Below are 23,488 nucleotides of genomic sequence, written 5' to 3' on the forward strand. Positions count from 1 at the left end.
CATCTTCTCACAGTATTGTAAACGTTTTGGACACCCTAGGTCCATGATTTTTATGTTTTAACACATGCTTAAATATGACCTTCTTAAGATTTCAGTGCACAGCTTACATTTATTCTTCCTCTCATCAACCAAAAACTAGGATTTGAAATAAAATACGTATCTGGATTTCCTGTAGAACACCCGAGTTTTCCCTCGAATATATTTCAATGACATATTCAGTTGTAAAACGACGGTTTCTAGTTCGTAGTGGTTTTTCCGAGAGAAAACCCGAAAGGGAAGTTCTGAGTTATGAACTAGCATCATCAGCCAGCTGCTCTGTTTATGTTCAGTGAAACGCGGGGGAAGTGCTCGTGCTCTGTCACGTGACCTTAATTCTGGCTCTGGGGCTGCTGCAAGAGCCGGGGACTCAGGAGCCGCATCGCGGCTTCAGAAAAACACCGACCGTCCGCTCTGTTTACACCGCTTGGAAACCGTTTTTTTCTCAAATGGGAGACAAACGGAGCCCGACGAGGTAAAAAAAACCGCAAACAAATAAACGCTCATACAGTCCGTGAGGAAATTCGAAGCGAGCTGAGACGCTGTAATGAGTCTCCGCGTGAATGAGTGTTAACGTTAGCTAGCATCACTCGCGACCATGGCGGACTCGCGTTTTTAACAGCCTTTCATGACAGGAGCTTATAAAGTCGGAACACGCTTTTGGATGGCGCGACTCGCTATGGGTTAAGATTAAAGGCGGGGCGTTTTAGAGAAAATACCGAAAGTTAGACACGTGGTTTTTGTGTTTGTGTGTTTTTCGAAAGGCCGAAACGGCAAGCAAAACCCTCGTCCGACGACTCGCACTGGGACTGCAGCGTGTGCACGTTCAGGAACAGCGCCGAGGCGTTCAAGTGCATGATGTGCGATGTCAGGAAGGGTACATCCACTCGGTAAGTACAAAACTCAAGCCTGGCTAGTTAGATAAAACTAAACAATTATCATTCATTATTAAATGTTCCTGGTCCGGGTCAAGGTGGGCCCATTGCTACCCGGAAACAGTAACTGGGCGCCAGTTTATCGGGCCATTACGCACATTCAGCCACTCACTTGTAATGGTAAGTCACTGGTAACTTTGAGCAGCATATTCACTTTATGTATATTTTTGGAAAATGGGAGCAAACGCAGTACCTTTCTGAGTCCACATACAGTAAACAGGCAATGATCGAATCCAGTCGCAGGACCAATATTGCTGTGGTGGACCCACTCTACCAGCTGTGCAACCTTGTTTTATTTAACTTTATCTTAATTAATCTTGTCTGCTTGGTTGAAAACCATATTTGTAAAGCGTGTCAGAAGTCATTATTTACTGAGAGGATGTGGTTTGGAACTAATTAGTAAATAGCTCATGTGTGATTGTAAATATTGTGTACTCTTACATAAACATAAGATGGAAGGGTTAGAAATGTCCAAACATCATAATAATTAAACACGTGTGTGGCAGGTGCAGTTAAAGCATACAAAACTACATTCTGTGTATATTTACATTTACATTTTTGGCATGTAGTAGACGCTTTTATCCGAAGCGACTTACAGTTATGATTAAACACAATTTTTGAGCAATTGAGGATTAAGGACCTTGCTCAGGGGCCCAACAGTGGCAACCTGGTAGTGGTGGGGCTTGAACCGGCAACCTTCAGATTACTAGTCCAGTACCTTAACCACTGAGCTACCACTGGCCAAATTAAAAGCACATCATGAATGATTGATGACGGTATATTTACATTTGCAGCATTTATCGGATGCTTTTAGCCAATGCGACTTACAGTATATTGTTTATTGAGGATTAAGGGCCTTACTTACTTAAGGGCCCAACAGTGACAAGCTGACAGTGGTGGGCAGGGGCGTAGCACCAAATTCTGGGCCCTATGCACAAGCAGTGCCCATGGGCCCCCCTCACCCCAGTCCAGACTCCTTCTAGACTCCTCAAGGGCCCTCCCCCGACTTGGGGCCCTGGTAGCTCAGTCCCACTTTTCACCCCACTACGATACCCCTGGTGGTGGGGCTTGAACCAGTGACCTTCTGATTACTAGTCCAGTACTTAACCACTTGGCTACAACTGCCTACTTTATTTGTATAAATAAACCAGACTGCATTTCTGTGCTGGTGGTAAAAATAAATGACAATGGCACTGTGCCATTTACAATTCAGACATGGAGCTAGATAAATGTAATAGTTTAAAATAAACTGCAAGCTAACATTGTAAAAAAAAAAAAAAATACTAGCATTTGCATTGGCACTAAGCAATGCACTCTTCTTATACTAAATGGACACATTAGTTTTAAACACTGGTTTACTTTAAACTGCGGTTTTGCTTTTGTTAAGGCTTGAACTCTGGCTTTAACTTTCTCCAGACAATTATTATTCCAAGATAACACCTGGCCCTGTATTACAGCTCCAGGGAAACAGCAGTGTATTAATTCACTTGATCTTTAGTAATTGCAGACAATTAAATGCAATTACAGTAATACTTGACTTGGTTTATACAGAAGTGTATGCCGTCATTTAACAGTGATGTTTGTTAATTTAGTCTTGACAGATTTGAACATGATCACTAAACAGTAAATACCTGTTGGCAAATTTAATTGAAACCAGTAAAGAACCAAGAAATGATTCACTCCATACCTTAATATCATTATTGAATTCTTGTGTGCGACAAACATGGAAACTTAGTCTGTTGCAGTAGGTAAAGGTAAACACACAAACCAAAATGCCAGAAATTGTATGTCTGTAGGTCTTATATCATTTGTTTAATGTGCATGCTTATCCAGACATTCTGTTTTGTTATTCATGAGGCATGTTGTAATTTGTACATGCAATGGGAAGATTGCTTTGGCAGGCCTGTGTGGCAGCTGGCTTGCAAATATCTGTCTTACTGGTGGTATACAATGGCTTAATCAAGCACAATGTAATCAGTGACTAAAGCTTTATACACCCCGAGTCTCATTGGTAGTCTCTTTCCCTTTAACAACCCCTATCATTTTTGCTGTTGTCAATGGCAGTTGGTTATGATGTAGGTAAATAAAAGCTCTTAGTTTCACAGAGAATCATGTTGTGACTTGTAAGAGTTATATTTGTTTTTGTTTTTATCTGTGATGTATGAAATATTGCGATATACATTATAGTTATTAGTTGCTTTTATCATTTTACTGGCTTTTTCTATTTGAATTAGTCTGCAGTCCTTATCATGGTTTTAAAGTCAAATGCTTTATAAGGCAATGGCAATATTGGCATGCAGGTACTGTATAAAGCAGTAACTGAAAACACGTCTGGCCTTCTAGGTCAGTCGAGACATGAAAGCATATTGTCTTTGTGCTTTACGACAGACTGTAAAGAAATCACCTAGTATTTATTTCAGTTATGCTGAGGGTGGCAAAAGAAATGTTCTGAAGTCTAAACACTGTCAGCCATCTCTAGTCAGCACATTTTAGCATTGCCTGTGTTTGCCCTAGTTCTTAGAGGTCTATGTATATTTGATGTTGACAGACCGACAGCCGATTAATGAGGCACTGTGTTTTTGTGACTGATGCCAGCCACCCATGTTAATGTGACACCCACCTCTGTGACGTTCGTTGAAAATAATGTTCTCTGAAGTAGGAATACCACTAAAATACCACTAAAAGTCATAAGATAACTAGTTAGTGTAATTTTGACTAGTTAAGGATTAAGTCAATGGACATAATTTGTTTTTAAAAGTGAGAGTTGGCAGGAAAAAGACAGCGGTGGCTATAGTGGAGAACAGCAACCAAATATTTTTAAAAAAACCTAGTAAAAGGGAAAAAGAGTAGATAATCAGATCACAGAAAGCAGGGTCCAGGATATCTTTGCGCCCAGTGTTTTTCAATGAAACCAGACCCACGATGACCCTGACCAGGATAAAGCAGTTTATAAGTAAAAAAGTAAAGTGGGGTTTCTCAAATGTGCACTACTTTGTTATATTTTTAAATACACATTACATTTTCCTTGCTCTTTAAGCTTACTTTCTATCTGTGTAATGTCATTATGCTGTCACCTGTCATTGGTGGACCATGCTACTCCCTTTGCATTCTCCCGCTGTGTTTGCAAAGTGTGTGTTTAGCAAATGCTGCATAAATAAATGACCTTGCTGTTGTTAACAGAATTGCTAAGCTTTCATACAATAGCAGGACAGTCAGTAGTTTTGTTTCAATGTTTTTCACAGTGCTGCTGTCTACTTAAATCTTTTCTGTAAAAGTAATTGATGGTAATAGCAGTGGTAATTTCAGTGCCAAATCAGAAACAGTTGGGACAGTATGAAAAATGCAGATAAAAAAAAAATGCAGTGTTTCTTTTTTATTTGTATGAACAGTATGAACCCAAGATATTTCATGTTTTGTCTGCTCAATTTCATTAAATTTTTTAATATTCATCCATTCCTGCATTTCAGGCCTGCAATAATGTGGTTTCAAACAGGTGATATCAACAGGTGATTGTAATTATGATTTAAAAAGAATGATTGGAAAGAATTTGCATATTTCCCCCTCGACAGTAAATAATATAATTAAACAATTCAAGAAATCGAAAGGAATTTTAGTATGTAATGGTCAAGGGCACAAGCTTAAGCTGAATAGCTGAGCTCTCTGATCCCTTTGACAGCACTGCATCAAGAACCATCATATGTCAGTCGGTAGCTGATATAACTACATGGGCAAGGGATTAGTTTTGCACACCTTTGTCAAGCACTACAATGCAGAGTTACATTCACAAATGGCACTCAAACTTTACTGAGCAAAAAAGAAGCCTTTTTTTTTTTTTTTTTTTTTTTTTTTTTTTTTTTTTTTTTTTTTTTTTTTCCCTCTTCCTCCTCCTCCTCTCCCCCCTTTCCCCCTCAATAAATGGTATGGGGCTGTGCCTTTGGCAAAGGTAATTTACACTTCTGTGATGGCAGCATTAATGCAGAAAAGTACATTGAGATCTTAGAGCAACATATGCTGCCTTCAAGACATCTTTTTCAGTGTAGTCCATGCATTTTTCAACAAGACAATGCAAAACCACATGCTGCATACATTATTAAGTGTTGTAAGAAGGAATGGCAACATTACAAAGTGGTAAATGCTTTAACGTCCCTCCTTTTTTGGAATGTGTTGCAGGCCTGAAATGCAGGAATGGATGTATATTAACAAATACACTGCCTGGTCAAAAAAAAAGGTCGCACACTCCTTTAGCTTTGATTATGGCACGCATTCGCTGTGGCATCATTTCCACAAGCTTCTGCAGTGTCACAACATTTATTTCTGTCCAGAGTTGCATTAATTTTTCCCCAAGATCTTGTATTGATGATGGGAGATTTGGACCACTGCGCAAAGTCTTCTCCAGCACATCCCAAAGATTCTCAATGGGGTTCAGGTGTGGACTGTGGTGGCCAATCCATGTGTGAAAATGATGTCTCATGCTCCCTGAACCACTCTTTCACAATTTGAGCCCGATGAATCCTGGCATTGTCATCTTGGAATATGCCCGTGCCATCAGGGAAGAAAAAATCCATTGATGGAATAACCGGGTCGTTCAGTATATTCAGGTAGTCAGCTGACCTCATTCTTTGGGCACATAACGTTGCTGAACCTAGACCTGACCAACTGCAGCAACCCCAGATCATAGCACTGCCCCCACAGGCTTGTACGGTAAGCACTAGGCATGATGGGTGCATCACTTCAGCAGCCTCTCTTATTATCCTGATTTGCCCATCACTCTGGAGCAATGGAAGAAGGTCATGTTGTCTGATGAGTCCAGATTTACCCTGTTCCAGAGTCCAATCTTTATGTTTCCTAACAAATTGAAGCCGTTTTTGCCGGTTAGCCTCACTGACAAGTGGTTTTCTTAAGGCTACAAAGCTGTTTAGTCCCAATCCCTTGAGTTCCCTTTGCATTGTGTGTGTGTGTGGAAATGCTCTTACTTTCACTATTAAACATATCCCTGAGTTCTACTTTAGTTTTTCTACGATTTGATTTCACCAAACATTTAAGTGATCGCCGATCACGATCATTCAAGATTCTTTTCCGACCACATTCCTTCATCGAAGATGATGTTTCCCCACTGTTCTTCCACTTTTTAATAATGTGTTGGACAGTTCTTAACCCGATTTTAGTAGTTTCAGCAATCTCCTTAGATGTTTTCTCTGCTTGATGCATGCCAATAATTTGACCCTTCTGAAACAGATTAACATCTTTTCCACAACCACAGGATGTGTCTTTCCACATGGTTGTTTAACAAATGAGAAGCTACTCACTGCATCAGTTAGGGTTAAATAACTTGTTGCCAGCTGAAACATAATCACCCATGCAGTAATTATCCAATAGGAGGCTCTTACCTATTTGCTTAGTTAAATTCATGTGGTGACCTTTTTTTTGGCCAGGCAGTGTTTAATGAAGTGGACCAGACAAAACATGAAAAATCTTGGGTTCATCCTGTCTGCATAAATTAAAAGGCAAAATAAATGTAAAACGGGTTGTAGATATTCAGAAAGCCTTGGTTCCTTTTATTACTCTATGTACAGTGGATCAGATTTCTTCAGTGCTTTTGCTCAGGCATGTTTTGATTTGATGTTTTGTTGCTTTTCTCATCTCATAAGGTGAGGTCACCTAGATTTGCAGTTCTGGTGTTCAGTTTCCCACCCCCTTTTTCTTTTTTTTTTAACAGGAAACCTCGTCCTGTCTGCCAGCTGGTAGCACAGCAAGAAAAGCAGCAGTTTGCTTCGCCCACTCTACCTAAGAAAGAGAAGAAGGAGAGGACAGAAAAGGAAAAAAGTGAATTCACACTGAAAAGGAATAACCACAAGAAAATGAGGTGACTGTTTGGCATGCATGTTGTTTTACCTCTTTATGACAATATTAATTGACGCTCAGGAAGCATCCACTGAATTGCTAACTTTAGTCTTAATAGTTGCTATGAATGATCTAGTAGTACAATGAATAAGGACTGTGATGAGCAGAAAGGAAACCTAAAATAAACATGAATGTCTAACCTTGAGAGAGAAGGGTTTCATCAGCAGAAGACCACATTGGTTTTTACTCTTGCCAGTCAGAACGAGGAATTTAAGACTACACAGCTGCGACCAAATTTTTAACAACAAACTACCAGGAAAAGTACTGAACTTACTATAAAAAAAAGTTATTTACACATACAGTATTTAAAACATTATATACAGTCAAGCTGGAAAGTCTGCACACCCATTTTACCTTCTCCACATTTTATTATGTTACAGACTCATTCTATAATAGATTGAGTTCTTTTTTGCCTCAAACATCTACACACAATCACCAATAATTACAAAGTGAAAACAGGGTTTGGAAAATATGCAATTTTATTTTACTGACAAAAATCCTTTATTTAGGGTTACATATCTGTACACACCCTCAGCCTAATACTTGGTTGATGCACCCTTGGCAGCAATTACAGCTTTAAGGCGTCTTGGCAAAGAAGCTACGAGCTTGGCACACTTGCTTCTGGACATTTTTGCCCATTCCTCATGGCATATTCTTGCAAGCTCCCTCAGGTTGTATGGGAAGCGTCGGTACACGGCCATTTTTAGCTCCTTCCACAGATGTTCGATTGGATTCAGGTCTGGGCTCTGGCTGGGCCACTCAAGGACATTCACAGACTTTCTCAGAAGCCACTCCTTTGTTCTCTTGGCTGTGCGCTTCGGGTCGTTGTCATGTTGGAAGGTAAACCTTCAACTCAGTCTGAGGTCCAGAGCGCTCTGGAGCAGGTTTTCTTCAAGAATCTCAGGGTACTTAGCTGCATTCATTTTTCCCTCTATCAGGACTAGTCGCCCCGTTCCCGCTGCTGCAAAAAAACATCCCCACATCATGATGCTGCCACCGACATGCTTCACTGTAGGCATGGCATTAGCCAGTTGATGAGAGGTGCCTGGTTTCCTCCAGACGTGACGCTTGGCCAAAAAGTTCTGTTTTGGTTTCATCAGACCAGAGAATCTTGTTTCTCGTGGTTTGAGAGTCCTCTGGGTGCCTTTTGGCAATCTCCAAGCGGGCTGCCATGTACCTTTTACTAAGGAGTGGCTTCCGTCTGGCCACTCTACCATAAAGGCGTGATTTGTGGAGTGCTGCCTGGATGGTTGATCTTCTGATAGGTTCTCCCATCTCAACAAGGATACACTGGAGCTCTGTCAGAGTGACTCTCGGGTTCTTGCTCACCATCCTGGCCAAGGCCCATCTTCCCCGATCGCTCAGTTTGGTCAGGTGTAATAAGATTTTTGGTGGTTCCAGACTTCTTCCATTTACAATTGAATTTATCGCAGGTGGACTCTTTAAATTGTAGAAACATCTCAAGTAGTATCAGTGAAAACAAAATGCACCTCAGCTCACTTTTTGTCATATCAAAGGGTGTGCACACTTGTTTACATACAATATATTACATATTGATTTTTAATAAATAATCACAAATGTTGAAAAACCTGCTTTCACTTTGTCATTGTGGGCTATTTTGTGTAGAATTTTGTGACAAAAAATGAACTCAATCTATTATAGAATGAGTCTGTAATGTAATAAAACGTGGAGGAGGTGAAAGGGGTGTGCAGACTTTTCGGCTGGACTGTAGGTAGACACTCCACTGATCGACCACATTTCATTCTGCTATTTTGGTCAGAATTTTTTTGTCCTTGTTTTTTTTATTATTATTTTTTTATTGTGGGAAATTAATTAAAGGAATAAAGGCAGTATGTTATATGACTAACATACCTTGAGTTCTAATAAAAGGACTATTACATGGAATTAAGAAATCTTATTTTTAACAAAAAAGAAATAGAAAAATTTGGTATGCAATGGTAATATAGACTGAGTGCAATAAACAATGAGTGCAAATCTATCATATTATTAAGTTTTTTATTAAATGTATTTTTTCTTATATTTATTGCATTTTTTTTATGCAGTTTAATTGAAATGTTGCAGTTTGTGTTCTTCTCTGTATGGCACGTGTGTGACCTGCATATAGCTTTCCCACGGTTCAGTCCAGAATGTGGAAATAACAATGCACAGGACTTCGAATCTATTTAAAAGTGTTATATTCCTTATTTAAATGTGTATACATTATTTTATTATGCATACACATCTTTTATGATCTTTATAAAGTTTGCATTTTAAAATACAAATCTGAAATTCCCATTTAAAACAATAAAGGGGACTTTTAATCATGAGAGTATAAAACCAAGTCAGTTAAACTCCAGAGATAACAAGTTAATTTAGGAAGCATAAGCAATTGTAAATCAGTTTCACCTGCTTTGGTGCAAACAAAAGTGACAACAGTTGAACTGGAGAGGCAACAGCAAGACAACCCCCAAAAGAAAAAAGGTTTTTGCAGCTGGTGGTCACAGATAATTACTCTCTCCTTATATTTTCTGAGTAATTCTTCTTTAGTTTAGCATTTTACTAGTGTCCTTGTCACTACCGGTAGCATGGGGCAGTACCTGCAGCCCTTTCAGGTTGCACAAGTAGTTCAAATCCTCCATTATGGCACATCCGTACATGGATGGCCTTTAGTAGGTTTGCTGTGTCTCCCAGCAAAGTCTCAAGAGCATGGAGGAGATAGTAGGACCGATACACAAGGAGAGCTGGACAGAACTGTTAAAGGGCATCAACCCAGCTGCAGGTCCAGTATCTGACCCTTTGTGTTAGGAGTAACAGGGGGAGCACTGCCAGAGCCTTACACAATGACCTCCAGTGGGATAATGGTCTGCATGTTTCTGACCAAACTGCCAGAAACAGACTCCATGAGCACTCCAGGAATGAGGGCCTGACTTGCAGCTCAGCACCATGCAGTATGATTAAAATTTGCTAGAGAACACAGGTATTGGCAGGTCCACCATTAGTGCCCTGTTTTCTTCACAGATGAGAGCAGGTTCACACTGAGCACATGACAGACATGTCTTTTGCTTAGAACACCTTTGCAGCTCCAGTTGAATTATGGGATGGATGATCGGAACACAGTGTGCCGTGCTTGCATACTCAAACATGGCTGTCCATGCGGTTGGTCATCCGGGTACTTTTCACGTACTGTTTAATGAATATTACGTATTCGAACACACTACCCCCTCTCGCATACTATTTTGCGTACTATTCATTATGGAAGTATGTGATTTCGAATGCAGCTTAGATCCATCAGTGCATTAAACATCACCAAGTAGCTCTACAGACTGTCCAGGAGCTCACTGATGCCTTAATCTCGGAGGAGATCCCCCAAGACTTCATCGTCTTATCAGGAGCATGCCCAGACATTGTCGGTTGTGCAGGCATGTGGGGGCCATACACACTACTGAGTCACATAATGAGTTGCTGTGAAGAAATTCATGCAAATTGGATTAGCCTGTGATTTTCAGTGTTATTTTTAATCCAGGGCTCAGTGGGTTGATGATTTTGGTTTCCAGCAATTGTTACATTATTTTGTTTTCGACAAATTACATAATTTATATCAGTAAGATTTTCTATTTGAATCTTTTCTTTAGTGAGATCTGATATGTTTAAACAGTGTAATTGTAAAGATGTTATGATGTAATAATGATATGGGCAAAAACAGGGCAAAAATTTTCAATCTAGGGACAGTCTAAACTTTGTAGCGTCTAGTAGTAGTTTAATGTTTATTTTTTATGCCTTGACATATTATTCCTACACCAAGTTCTTTGTCCCCTGAATACATTTATTAGCATTTACCAAAGTTAGTATGGGTCTTTTAAATCTTTGTGTTTGTGTCACCAGGCCCAGGTTAAAAAACGTGGACAGAAGCAGCGCTCAGCACCTGGAGGTGACTGTAGGAGACCTGACTGTTACCATAACAGACTTCAAGGAGAAAATCAAGACATCGTCAAGCTCATGTTCCACTGTCGCTTCATCTGAGCAGCACAGCCTGAATGGTTTGGGGACAGAGAACACAGAGATGGGGTTCTCCCGGCCCTCCTCACCACACAGGGAGGATTCATCTCTTAATGGGGAGACCCATTAAAAATCATTCTGTAGCAGGCCCTTTTCCCCTTATGTCCCATGCAGCATTCTCTTTGCACCCGACAGTACACAGCAGCAAGTGTGTAAATGCCAAGACTTAACTAATGATGTAGACTAAACACTGATCCATTAACTAACCCTTACTTCCTCATCTGGAGGATTTAAAGCCTGGAACTTTCAGGATCATATGCTTCTGTTTTTTTTTTTTTTTTTTTTTTTTTTTTTTTAAGAATACTGTCTGTAACCACACCCACTAAGTTAGCTATAGTGCATTTGGAACAGGTACGAGTATCACTTGATGTACAGTGCCAGTTTGGTGGGTTTGTATTATACATCAGATTTCTTGCTAATTGTACAAATGTATTGCATTTGAACTTTAACACTCATCATGTCTATTATCAGGTAGGTAGGCATGATGTGGTGAAAGGCTATTTTTGGAACATCAGGTACAGTGTGGTAAAGTAAGCGTCATTTCCTTCTCTGATTCTGTACTGATACTTCAGTACTGATACTGAAACTGTGATGAAAAGCGGGAGGTATTTCTTATGTTTATTGCACCTGCTGGCACTTGGTGTTTTTTTTATCAGTCAGTAACTTGTTTTATCTCTTTTAGTTTCTAAGAGTAGTATATTGTTTCATTCATATTTACTGCAATATTTCATCTTGGTTCTTTTTTACCACAATAATTAGCAGTGAGATATAAATATATTGCAGTACAATATTTTCTCTTTATTAAAACCTGATATTTAGATTCTTTATTGTATGTATCTGAATTAAAAGAGTGTTATGTCATTCTTATTCACCTGATTTCGGTATACTTTCTTTTTCTCCCTTCTAATATTTTATTTTCTAAAGTTTTTATTACAATGCTGTATTTCCCCACATGATGGTAATGATGGTCCAAGTGCAATGCAGTGTAAGATTGTTCCACATTTTGTATGAAAGCTGATTTTTACTGTCTTCATAGGTGGGGTTACAGTGGTAAAGAGATATTTAACATTTTACCTCATCAACCAATTGAAAAATATGCTGTCAAAATATGCTAATTATTCATTTGAGGCATGCATTACATGACAAAAAAAGTTGGTGCAATGTAAAACAAGAAAGCTTGTGGAATGGTAAACATCTGTTAAAACGTTCTTCTGGATATGCTAACAGTAGATAGTAACAGCTGCTGCTATCATGATTGGTTATAAAAGGAGCATTAACAAAAGGCCTAATTGTTTTCAAGCAAGGATGAGTCAAGGCTTACCACTAACTGTGAGTGAATAGTCCAGTTTATGATTTTCTTATCATTGTACAATTGCAACAAATAAATAAATAAAAGATAAAGCTTAAATTATAAGATATAGAAAACGTAGAGTACTCTTTCTGCTTAAAGGGCAAAGCCAAAAACAGGTATTAATGTTTAAAACGTTGGAACCATCAGATGACTCTGCATTAAAAATCAATAGCGAGATTGGCTGGGGAATACTTAAAAAAAAAAGTCTTGTCAATAAACACAGTTTGTAGCTGCATTTACAAAAATCTTTTAATACTGTTCAAAGCAAATGTCATATATTAAAAGCAGTCCTATATCCAGAAATGCCACCATATTTTCTGGGCTTTAGCCTATCTGAGATAGATTCACGCAAAGTGAAAATGTGTGCTTTGGTCTGACGAGTCCATCTTTCAAGTTTTTATTTTTTAAAGAAGATAGTGCAGTAAAAAAGTATTCTCAATTTTACAAATTGCTTTTTAAAATGATCATTTCATTTATTAAATGAAAAAATTGCTGTTCAGCTACTAAAAGAACTACAGGCCTCACTTGCCTCAGTTTTGTCAGTGTACACAATTCCACAATAAGGAAAGACACTGGGCATTAATGGCATCCATTGTAGAGTTGGAAGACTCAAACCCTATTGTTTGTGTGCATTGCCCAAAAACATCTAGATGACACCAATACCTCTGAGATGATATTATGTGCACTGGTTACATCTGGTGTAAAGCTAACACCTCATTCCATCATAACATCATACAAGTAGTGTGATGATCTTTGACTGATGTAAAAGTAAATTCACAAACATCATTGCAGTTGTCACTACCAAGGGTGGCACAATCAGTTATTATGTGTGGGGAGGGAGATGAAACATTTAAATGTGACAAATTAGCATAAATTGAAGAAATCAGATGGTGGGCAAATATTTTTAACTGCACTGTAAATGTCATGGTCTTTAGTCAAAGAGAAAGAAAAAAACATCCCCATTTTTACTAATTTAAGGTTTAAAAGCTAGTGCCATATGGTATAGCTTTGTATTAATGGCAATGCATGTGCAGCTTGCTTTTAAATCTGTAAAGGCATCAGTAATTAGGGTTATTTGTGCATTTTGGGGTAACATGCTGCCACCTGGACGACATCTTTTGTGGGGACGTTTCTGCTCATTTTAGCAAAACAATGCCAAGCCACATTTCTGCATGTGTCAGAACAGCATAGCTTCGAATACAGGTTTGTTGCTGTCTATATAAAAAATAATTTGTATAAATACAGTTAAATTTGTGAGTCTTGTGTGGCAACAACAAACTAAACTTGGTTTCAGAGGTTTTGGCTAGTTAAAAGCAAAAAATCCTGTCAGTTTACAATTTATGTAGAATTTATATAGAGTTTGTTCTGTTTGTTTCATTTTGTAATTTAAAGTACATGCTAATTTTAGGTGCACCAGATGACCCTCCCTTTAAAAAAAAAACAATTAACCCTTACCCTTGAAACCCTCTTAAATGTTCCAGTTAAGACCGAGGTCAAAAGACTATACAGTCAACTTGTAAATACATGCAAAACAAGAGTGCGTGCAAGTGGATTATTAAATTGACCCTCTACCACCTCACCCTCTTACTATAAAGTCACGTTGTAACATACAGAATGTGGCTTGGCATGGTATTACTGAAACAAGCAGAGATGTCCCTGAAAAAGATGGCATAATATTTTGCTCCAAAATGATTATTAAGTCCTTAAAATTAATGATGCTTTTAAAGGTGTGCAAATTACACATGCCATGACAAATACTGGCTTTAGATAGTAACGATGGTCATTTTCCTTTGGCACAGAAAACACAATTTTCCATTAATTTCAAGGCCACTTTCTTCAGACCACAGCACACATTTCCACTTTTTATCAGTCCATCTTAGATGAGCCTAAGCTTAGAAAAGTCAGTGACATTTCTGGATGTTGTTGAAATATGGCTTTCTCTTTCGGCTTGGTGGGTACATAAAGTGTGCAATAGGCTGTCTGCACATATATCCCTCGTTGCTGTCATGGGTAAAATTGTCTTCCCTGGGGCGGATGGGATCTTCCATCAAGAAAATGTGACATGTCCGACATTGGTTGGAAGAGCGTGGCCAAGGTTTCTAAGTACTACCCTGGCCCCCTAATTGCCCAGACTTGAACTCAATTGATCATCTGTGGGACTACTTCGATCGTCGTGTTCGCTTTTTTGGATCCTCCCCTCCAGCAGCTGTGGGATGCACTGCAGTCAGCACATGTGACAACCTACCAGGACCTGATTGAGTCTCTCCCTGCCCATCTAGCTGTTGTATGTATTGCACACGGGTTGAGTCTCTCCCTGCCCATCTAGCTGTTGTATGTATTGCACACGGGTTACTCTGGACATTAGCAGGTGGTCATAATAATGTGACTTGACTGTGTATTTTTATATATACCCCTGTTAAAATGGCAGGTTTTTGTGACATTAAAAATTCTCACAAAGATAAATCATTTCAGATTTATTTCAATCTTTGACGACACAATGTGGTTGCATACGTGTACACACTTATCATTTGGAATGTGCCTTTGTTCCTGCCACCAGTTTAAGTGTATATAAAATTTAGCTCTTCTAGCAGGATTTTACTCACTATTTACACAGTTACATCTTACAGCAAAAGCCATGGTCCACACAGAGCTTACAAATCTTAAAAGGGATCACGTTGTTAATAGGTATCAGTCAGAAGAAGGCTACAAAAAGGCATCACTATATCACAAAACACAATGAAGACCTACATCAAGTCTGCCAAAAGCATGTGGGGAAAATGTATGGTCTGACAAGACCAAGGTTGAACTTTTTGGCAATAATTCCAAAAGGTATGTTTGTTGCAAAAACAACTCTGCCAAAAGAACTATACCCACCATGAAGCATGATGGTGGCAGCATTATTACAACACAAAACCTGGCATTGCAACAGGGGTGTTTAGACTTTATATATCCACTGTGTGTGTATGTATGCTACATGCATACATACAGTGCTCACACTGTAGATGGTAACTAATTATTGTTCTGTTGTTGTGTGCATTGTGATGCAAACTAAATAAAAGCAAGAAATTCTTCCCAATGCTTTTCTAATTTGAAATACAAACTTTATTGATGACAGGGGTTTCCTTAAAGATTATTGTGTCACACTTGTAAGTGGTAGTTCAAAATGGTCAGTCTCTGTAGTGACGTTAGGTAGGGGGTTCAGCTGTTAACCAAATAAATGATTTTTTAAGTATGAGACTCAGTTTGACCTTAGTGTAACAATTTTATGGCTCTTTAATAGTGAAATAACCTTTTAGCTCCAGTTCTCATAGTCTAAATCTTCTATCCTTCTGAAAAGTTTTCAAGACCACTTAAAGAAGTGTACTAGCCAGTGATAGCTCAGTGGTTAAGGTACTGGACTAGTAAACAGAAAGTTGGCGGTTCAAGCCCCGCCGCCACCAAGTTCCCACTGTTAACCCTCAATTGCTCATCGTGTTCTGCTCATTGTGTAAGTCGCTTTGGATAAAAGCGTCTGCTAAATGCTGAAAATGTAAATGTACTAAGGTGGAGAGCACATGGCAAACATTTACATTTGTAAACTCTTGACTACATAGCACAAATACATAGTGTTGGGAAGTAGGATGTTGGCTGTTGTGGCTTTACACAATTTTAGAGATTACTTGTAACATAGATTAAACATTGATAAGGTTAAAAGACAACAATCGGTACAAGATAGTTCAAGGTGCATTCTAGGAAGAACTCAGTTTGGGTCCCAGCACATCGATGCAGATGATCTGTCCTCCCCCAGTAAGCTTTTGACCAGCAGTTTAGAACTCTGGCCTCAGTGTCAAGAATAACAAAGCAAAAGTGCAGGGCCTCATACTTGGGTATCACCAACCCCAGTCATTTGGCAATGCTGCTCCAGAAAACAACATATAACCAGAACAAAACAAAACCTACAGCATGTGCACTATTTTAGGGAAGTGAGTTTAATAATCCACTCCTACACACGAGCCGTAGGAAGAACATAAAAGCAGTGCAAATCAGAATGCTTAAATTGTCCTCTACTTTGTTTTCTAAATACATACAAGTCCTCTGGGTTTAATGATAATTTTTTTAAGATATGACAAGGGTGTCCAAACATTTCATGTTGGGGGGCCAGATGTAAAAAGAAAAATCTGCAATTACAGGCCACAGACTCCATGTATTACATAAAAAGTAACAGGCCTCCTTAATTACTATAAATGCCACATTAAAGTGACTAACTTTAATGATCTACCTATGACAGTGTTGTGTGAACTCAGATTTCTACCAGTAAATAATCCTTATGAGAACATTATTACACCCTGTCATTACAGCAACTCTTTCCTGACAAAATAAACATACACACTTTCCTCTGAAATCAGTGAAGAATAATAATTTCCCAGTGTGCCTGAAATCTTTCTTTGGAGCTGTCATGTCTATTTAGAAGTTCAGAAACATTATTGTACGTGTAACGTCGTTAATGGTTCGAGTTAGGAGAAAAGATAGTGGGAACGTTTTAAACTGGTTTTATGTATTAGCGACACCCAGTGTTCAAACTAGGAATATCTTTTTTTAAAACCTTTGGGCCAACTTTTATTTCATTTCTAAAATACCTCACGGGACGTTTTAAAAAAGGTAACTGTAGTTTGGACACCTCTGAGTTATAGTCTGTGTGATTTGTATTTTAAATGTATTGTTATTTCTTAAGCTAGTAAAGCTAGTTTGACATTACAAAATAGCATGTAGGTTAATGATAAATCCAAAAAAGACTATAGTGTGCATATTTGGGATTAACTAAATAATGTGGAATACTTTAGATTGCAAATCATGACTGTAAAAAACAAATAATTTAATTATGTAATATTAATAAATTGCACCTCCATAGACAAAGGGAGTAATTAGAGTAAGGTTCGAAATCTTCTTTTGACCAGAAAGTGAGCAGGTCCTCCTTAAAGGTCCAGATTCATGTAGACCAACACCAGCAGCAGCAGAGACACAGCACAGAGAGACTGAGAGCTCAGTACAGCTCCACCTGTATTATAAAACAACACACAACAACTGTAGTAAGTGATACAGGATGGGGTCAGTACAAAGGTAGGAGTTAATGGTAAATCAACAGTCAGCTGTTAATTCATTATTTTTCTTCAGTAGCTGCTTTATCCTGTTCAGGCCAATGGTTGGTTTAGAGCCTATCCCGAAACTCTTGGTGAAATGCAAGAATGCAACCTATCTTCAATCTACTTCAGGGCAGCACACACCCACCTATTCACTTACTAACATCTGCTAAGAAGTCCTAAGAATAGGATGTGTTATATACTCAGTATTAAATATAAATATGATTTACATAATATCATAATTTACATTAATAATAAATCTAAATTGAATACAACGACAAATAACTACCATTGACTAACACAAGCAAGAGTTGCGGCACAAGGAGAGGTGCCTGCTGAGGAATAAAAGAAAGAAGAAAAGGATAGAATGAACCAAGCAGGAGAGAAACGTAAAAAAAAACCAAAACCAGCTAAGGAAAAACAGAATTCTCTGCACACCTTGCACTCGTATCTGTGAAATCGGCCCATCTCCTCCCTCGCAGCGAGCCCGTATCTCTACTAAATAATCTCCTGTCTCAGGCATGGGGAAGTCAATGTAGTGCCTGCCAGTGGTGTATAATTTCCCATAGCGCTCCCCTTCTTTCCTAAACAAGATCTTCAAGCAAAGAAAATAGAGTATAAACTGTAATGTATAGTTATTCAATGCTGAAAAAAAAAATTATTGCATGGATGCAATCTGGTGGGAATAGGCATTCAAACTACTCAAATTTGAACCCATACAATAATCAGTTTTATCAAAAAGGAATTATATACATGAATCATTTTAAAGTTACAGCAACAAACATATGTACGAAAAAGTATTAAGTGTACATTTTTATTCAGATACAACAAAATTACTCACCTTGTACCCCTCCACATAAGACTCATTCCAGTAGTTGTAGATGTGATCCCAGTAGATATACAGCCATTTACGTGTGAAGCTGACATATTTGTACACTCTCAGACGACGATTTGGAGCTAATAAAAATAGTAAATGCAAAAAGAATAGTCAGGTATTGATGTACATTGTCTTCAAAGACACAATACTTATTTTTAAGCTTTGATTAGAAATGTTAAAGGTTTTTTTTAATGTTCCTAAAAATACATTGGCAAGCACTGGCAAGTCTCAGTGTATCTCTTAATATAAAACATTTTAAGTGTCTGTACTTAATAAAAAAAATGTCAGAGACATACAAGATTAACTTGATGAAGACCATTAAAGACCATTCAATAGTCTGATTATGTAAAATATGCATTTACATCACACCCTATAAGAAAAGCTTTAATTAATTTACCTATTGCTGATCTCATTAATTAATTCATATTATATCAATTGATTAATATTTTATGGGCGGCATGGTGGCTCGGTGGGTAGCACTGTTGCCTCACAGCAAGAAGGTCCTGGGTTTGATCTACAGGCGGGGCGGTCCGGGTCCTTTCTGTGCGGAGTTTGCATGTTCTCCCCGTGTCTGTGTGGGTTTCCTCTGGGAGCTCCGGTTTTCTCCCACAGTCCAAAAAACATGCAGTCAGGTTAATTGGAGACACTTAATTTATCCCATAGGTGTATGTGTGTGTGTGTGTGTGTGTATGTGTGTCTGCCCTGCGATGGATAAGCAGACACACATACACAAGCCTGGATGGTGACCCTAACTGGATAAGCAGTTAAGAAAGTGAGTGAGTGATTAATATTTTATTTATAAGTAACATATAAATTAATACAAAATATACAGAACAATCTTTTGATATATATATAAATAATTAAGAAAAATATATAATTACGTGGTCTTCTGGTGAACATCTCACAGTGCTCACTAGGTGGTCCAAGTCCAGCTCCATTGTAAGCGCGCACTTCAATGAGATAGTGTGAGTCGGGTCGCATGTTCTCCAGCCGGGTTTGGTTAACTGAACTGTGCACCAGAACACGAGAGGCTGCTGCCTCGTTGTCGTCATATTTTCTCCAGTACCGGATCTAAATAAACAGAAAACAAGTCACCATTTATGCAGGTACAGGGTTATCTAATTCAGTCTCAGAAAGAGCTGCATTGTGTACGGAGAGACAGGCTAAGCTCTCCAGATCAAATGCCTGTGCAGGTGTCTTGACCAGACAGCAAAAGCCAAAATTGTACTGCGTCAATAAATTTACAACCTTTTTTCTACCAGAGAGACACAGCCAGTCATGTCTGTGTAAGGGTGTCCAGAAGGTCAATAGCACAGCTGAGATTTGGTGGTGAATGAGCCATTAAACAGCTGTGCTATGTTTTGCTCTATAGCTGTTTTTGTTTCCAAATGTAGTTGGAGTTTAAAAATGTACAGTTGGAAAAAGTGCAAATTCACTGCTCAAAATAAAAGAAAAAAAATTGAACACTTAAATCACACATCGATCTTGATAAACAAAAGATTCATGTTAATAATCATGATATAAATGATCTTATTTGTTGAGTAGAAAAATGAACTCAAACCCTCTTTTATTTGAGCAGTTTAAGTTTACTACCACCACTACTGGCTAACAGTTAGATGTTGTTCTTTTTGGATCTCACCTGGTAGCCATCCACCCAGTGAGGAGGAACCTGATAAACTGGCAGCCACCACACTAGAGCCTCAGTGGAGGTAACCTGACGTGCATAAACGTCAAGCGGTGCCTCTGTGGGAGCTGCAAAATACAACAGGGTTCACAAATGGAGTAACATGAACAAAAAGCCAATTATACATTTTGACTACACTAAAACATGATTGGTTTGACCTTACAACAGATCCACATAAAAATAATATAATTGCACACTTAACCCCACAGCATTGCCCTCAGGCAACAGAAAGTTTTCTTAAGCTCCATGTCCAGTGCCTGTTTTTTTAAATGATTGCAACCAACCAGAATGGTCACAAAAATATAAAAAAAATAATCTTATAAAGTTTGAGATCATCATCAAGCATCATTTTAAAGTGGGACTGCCTTTTCTGACACATGGTAACAGGAGCACATGGTATAAGAAAAACATGAGATTTTTTTTTGCTTTATTAATCTTATTTAAAATAACTTGGACTGTAAATAAAAAATATGTGCACGTGTATGAAGGTGTAAAGAAGTCGTCTGTCAGGTTTTATGAAGTTTATTTTATTTTGCATGTTTAGAAATGTGTTTTTTTCTTTTTGTTGCCTCAGGGCAACGTTGTGCATTAAGGGGTACTTTTCAAGGATGTTTTTGCTGACTATGTTTTAGAATGTTATAATGTATTAACACATGTATTTGTGTACAGTATAAGCTCCAAATTCAAATGTGTTTTTTTTTCTCATTTAAATGAACTTTTTTCATACTTTTTGATAAAAATGGACATAAGGGTGTTTTATGGAAGACAGGAACAGGATCGCCATGTTAGGCCAATGCCATCTGAAAGTGAAGACAGTGAGACAGACAGCACTGACAATGAGGAGGAGTGGAGTGTAGAAAAAGGTTTGAGCAATAATGAAAATATAGGGTTTTAATTTCATACAGCAGACAACATACAAAAAAGTAGTTGAGAAATATTGGAGCAACATCAAGCTGTGACAATAATTGTTTTATTATTGTGTTTTTGTTGGCATTGGAAATATACTCAAGACACCAGTGAGGAAGAGAACAAAGAAGACAATTTGTCAGAAGATGACAGTAGTTCTTCCTAAATCCCTTGATGGAAAACACACCTTTGCCTCTACAGTACCCCCTGAATGGTTACACATTTCTCCATCAGCCAGTGAAATGTTGGCATGTATACAGATAGAATTGTGCTAACAATGGCATAATAAGAAGTGACCTCATGCATCTTTATGCCTTTAAGTCCCAATTTGCACATAGTTTGTGCAATTACAAATAAGATGTCAGGAAGAGAGAGCGACCCAGTGGTAGGATTTCCCAACAGTATTAGGAGAAGAGGGGGAAGCAGGGGCCCAGAGCACCTATCCCTAACCAACATATCAGACTGGATAATATCTTACACTGGTCAATAATGTGTGACAAGAAATAAAGATGCAGGGTTCCTGGGTTCACAAGAATGCCCAAAATTATGTGCAAAAAGTGTAATGTACCACATCACAGCAGAGAAGAACTGCTTTTTAAAGTTTTATGAGCGAAGTCTTAGTGCATGACACAACACACTACATAATACAAACCTATACCCATGTACAAAAAAAAAAAACACGTTTCTAGCGCTTTTTTTCTTTCCTTTTTAATTGTTTGTTGACATTTTTAAAAATATTTTCTGATTTAGTACTGCTCTCTGAGTAGTTAATTATGATCTGTTTTATTCATCATTTTCTCTGAGAATCAAAAAATATTTTTTGATGGGGGGGTCAATAAAATAAAAAAAGATATTTTATCAAAAAAAATTTCCAAAATAAACCTAGAAATAATGTGAAATAATTTGTTTCATGTACCACCAAAATGTGTGCAGGGTTAAGCCTTATATACACACTTAATTTTGCAATAATTTTGTTTATACGTTTTGTATTCATGTCAATTTGTGTACAACCAAAGAACATAAATCCAAAGTAGCAAATCAAAGCAACATTTTTTAACTGCAGTGCAAAAGCCAAAAAATGTGAGCCAAAGTCACCAGTAAGAAATAACTTCTGTCAGTTGCACATTCATGCTGCAAAACTACTATGCTCTACTGGATTCAGATCTGGTGAATGGGGAGGCCACTCACAAACACTGAATTCGTTGTAATGTTTATGAAATCAGTTAAAAATAGCATTTGCTTTGTGACACTAGCCATTATCAGATAAAAATTGTGGCTATAAAGAAATGCATATGGTCAACATGCCGTGCAACATAGGTGCAGCAGAACAGATTTATCTGTTTAGTTTTGATAAGCCTGTGCCCACTGTAGCTGTGGATTCCTGTTTTTGGCTTATGGTTGTGGAACCCAATGTGTTCTTAAACTATTGTGGCCAACACATATTACATACTGGGTTTGAAATAGTTGAGTTTTAGTATGGCCTTTAGTGTGACTCACCACTTTCAGATGAGTAAACCACTTTGATGAGGCTGTATGGGCCCTCTCCCTTAGTGTTGTAGCCTTTTACTTTGACCTGAATCTCAGTGTTGGGAATAATGCTGTCCCTGTAGACATAGCGTCTGGCCTCATGGTCGGCCACCGTTGACCATTTCCAGTTGAAATCCTCGTGAGCTTTAAATGCAACCACATAGCCAAACCTTTTACCAAAAAAGTACTGGGGCTTCATGGGCTAAGGAAAAAAAAGCATGAGATGATTCATTTCATTCAGATCAGTGTTTTGTCAAATCATGATAAAAGTAATGGAATGCTTTGGGCTACACAGAGGAATAATAACACCTACTGTCCAACTGATTATAAGCTCGCCATTCATGCCCACAAAGCCATCCACATCAGTTGGAGACATGGTAGGAACTAAGAACATAAAAGGCTGGTTAGACCTTGTTTTCTATGTGAATATTTAAAATGATTCTACAAAAAATAGATACTTTTTGCTTAATAAGTTGAAGGTCCCATTAAAAATATATAAAACAAGCATACCATGATTTTATGTTATATTTCAAAGTCTATAATAGCTCTAGGGTCATTAGGCAGTGACCTTTAAACAGAAATTCTGTACGTGTACTGCAAATCAGTATAGTAAACAAGGAAACTTACTAGCATCCCAGGTTTTGATTTTGATGGAGGGCACACTGCTCTCTCCTGCTCCCACCTCATTTATGGCATATACACGAAACTGATACTCCATCCAAGGATACAAGTCAATAACCTCTGCTGCCTCAGCTTTCCCATCCAAGAATGCAGGAGCTAAAAAACCCTTTACATCAAAACTTGTAACTTTTTTTTTTTAGATTTTACTAATACAATTTGTCACCAAACGATTGAAAAAATGTAGACAAAAGAGAGGGAAAGTATTCCAATACACTCACATGTATCTGCAGTCTTCCAGTCCTCTGGGTCTAAAGCGTAAAAGTCTCGTGTCTGTATAATGTGTTGGATAAGTGTGTTGCCATGATCTGAGCCCAGACTCCATACTAGCTTTACTGATGTGTCTCTGATCTCCTCCACACGCACCCCACCAGGAGGACCAGGCCTACCTGATACATGAAGAGATACATTTTATGTATA

General features: G+C 38.2%; 2 protein-coding genes across 3 annotated transcripts in view; one reads left to right on the plus strand and one right to left on the minus strand.

The window, feature by feature from the left end:
* The first annotated feature begins 397 nt into the window (after positions 1–397).
* On the plus strand, positions 398–11,229 carry yaf2 (YY1 associated factor 2). 2 transcript variants are annotated; one of them, XM_062994643.1, is made up of 4 exons: positions 398–511; positions 801–926; positions 6,625–6,834; positions 10,755–11,229. In XM_062994643.1, the coding sequence occupies exons 1-4, from the start codon at positions 486–488 to the stop codon at positions 10,996–10,998; spliced, it is 606 nt and encodes a 201-aa protein (XP_062850713.1). In that variant the 5' UTR covers positions 398–485; the 3' UTR covers positions 10,999–11,229. The 2 variants fall into 2 exon arrangements, with proteins under 2 accessions (XP_062850713.1, XP_062850712.1); XM_062994642.1 differs by having other exon boundaries at positions 6,688–6,834.
* cntn1b (contactin 1b) overlaps positions 6,506–23,488 on the minus strand; it is a 35,813-nt gene continuing 18,830 nt past the window's right edge. The window contains exons 16-25 of the mRNA XM_062994641.1: positions 23,290–23,457; positions 23,018–23,167; positions 22,704–22,774; positions 22,361–22,592; positions 19,913–20,025; positions 19,155–19,344; positions 18,238–18,353; positions 17,835–17,991; positions 17,160–17,314; positions 6,506–6,755 (exon numbers count right to left, since the gene is read on the minus strand). Of these exons, the coding sequence (XP_062850711.1) occupies positions 17,232–17,314; positions 17,835–17,991; positions 18,238–18,353; positions 19,155–19,344; positions 19,913–20,025; positions 22,361–22,592; positions 22,704–22,774; positions 23,018–23,167; positions 23,290–23,457 (1,280 nt within the window). The 3' untranslated portion in view covers positions 6,506–6,755; positions 17,160–17,231. The remainder of the gene's footprint in view (positions 6,756–17,159; positions 17,315–17,834; positions 17,992–18,237; positions 18,354–19,154; positions 19,345–19,912; positions 20,026–22,360; positions 22,593–22,703; positions 22,775–23,017; positions 23,168–23,289; positions 23,458–23,488) is intronic.

Source organism: Trichomycterus rosablanca, chromosome 1 (assembly GCF_030014385.1).
Source record: "Trichomycterus rosablanca isolate fTriRos1 chromosome 1, fTriRos1.hap1, whole genome shotgun sequence".
Taxonomy (NCBI): Eukaryota; Metazoa; Chordata; class Actinopteri; order Siluriformes; family Trichomycteridae; genus Trichomycterus; species Trichomycterus rosablanca.

Coding starts and splice junctions, on each gene's coding strand:
- yaf2 (XM_062994643.1), top strand. CDS start 486: ATGGGAGACAAACGGAGCCCGACGAG. Junction 512..800: donor GACAAACGGAGCCCGACGAG/GTAAAAAAAACC, acceptor GTTTTTCGAAAG/GCCGAAACGGCAAGCAAAAC. Junction 6,835..10,754: donor AATAACCACAAGAAAATGAG/GTGACTGTTTGG, acceptor TTGTGTCACCAG/GCCCAGGTTAAAAAACGTGG.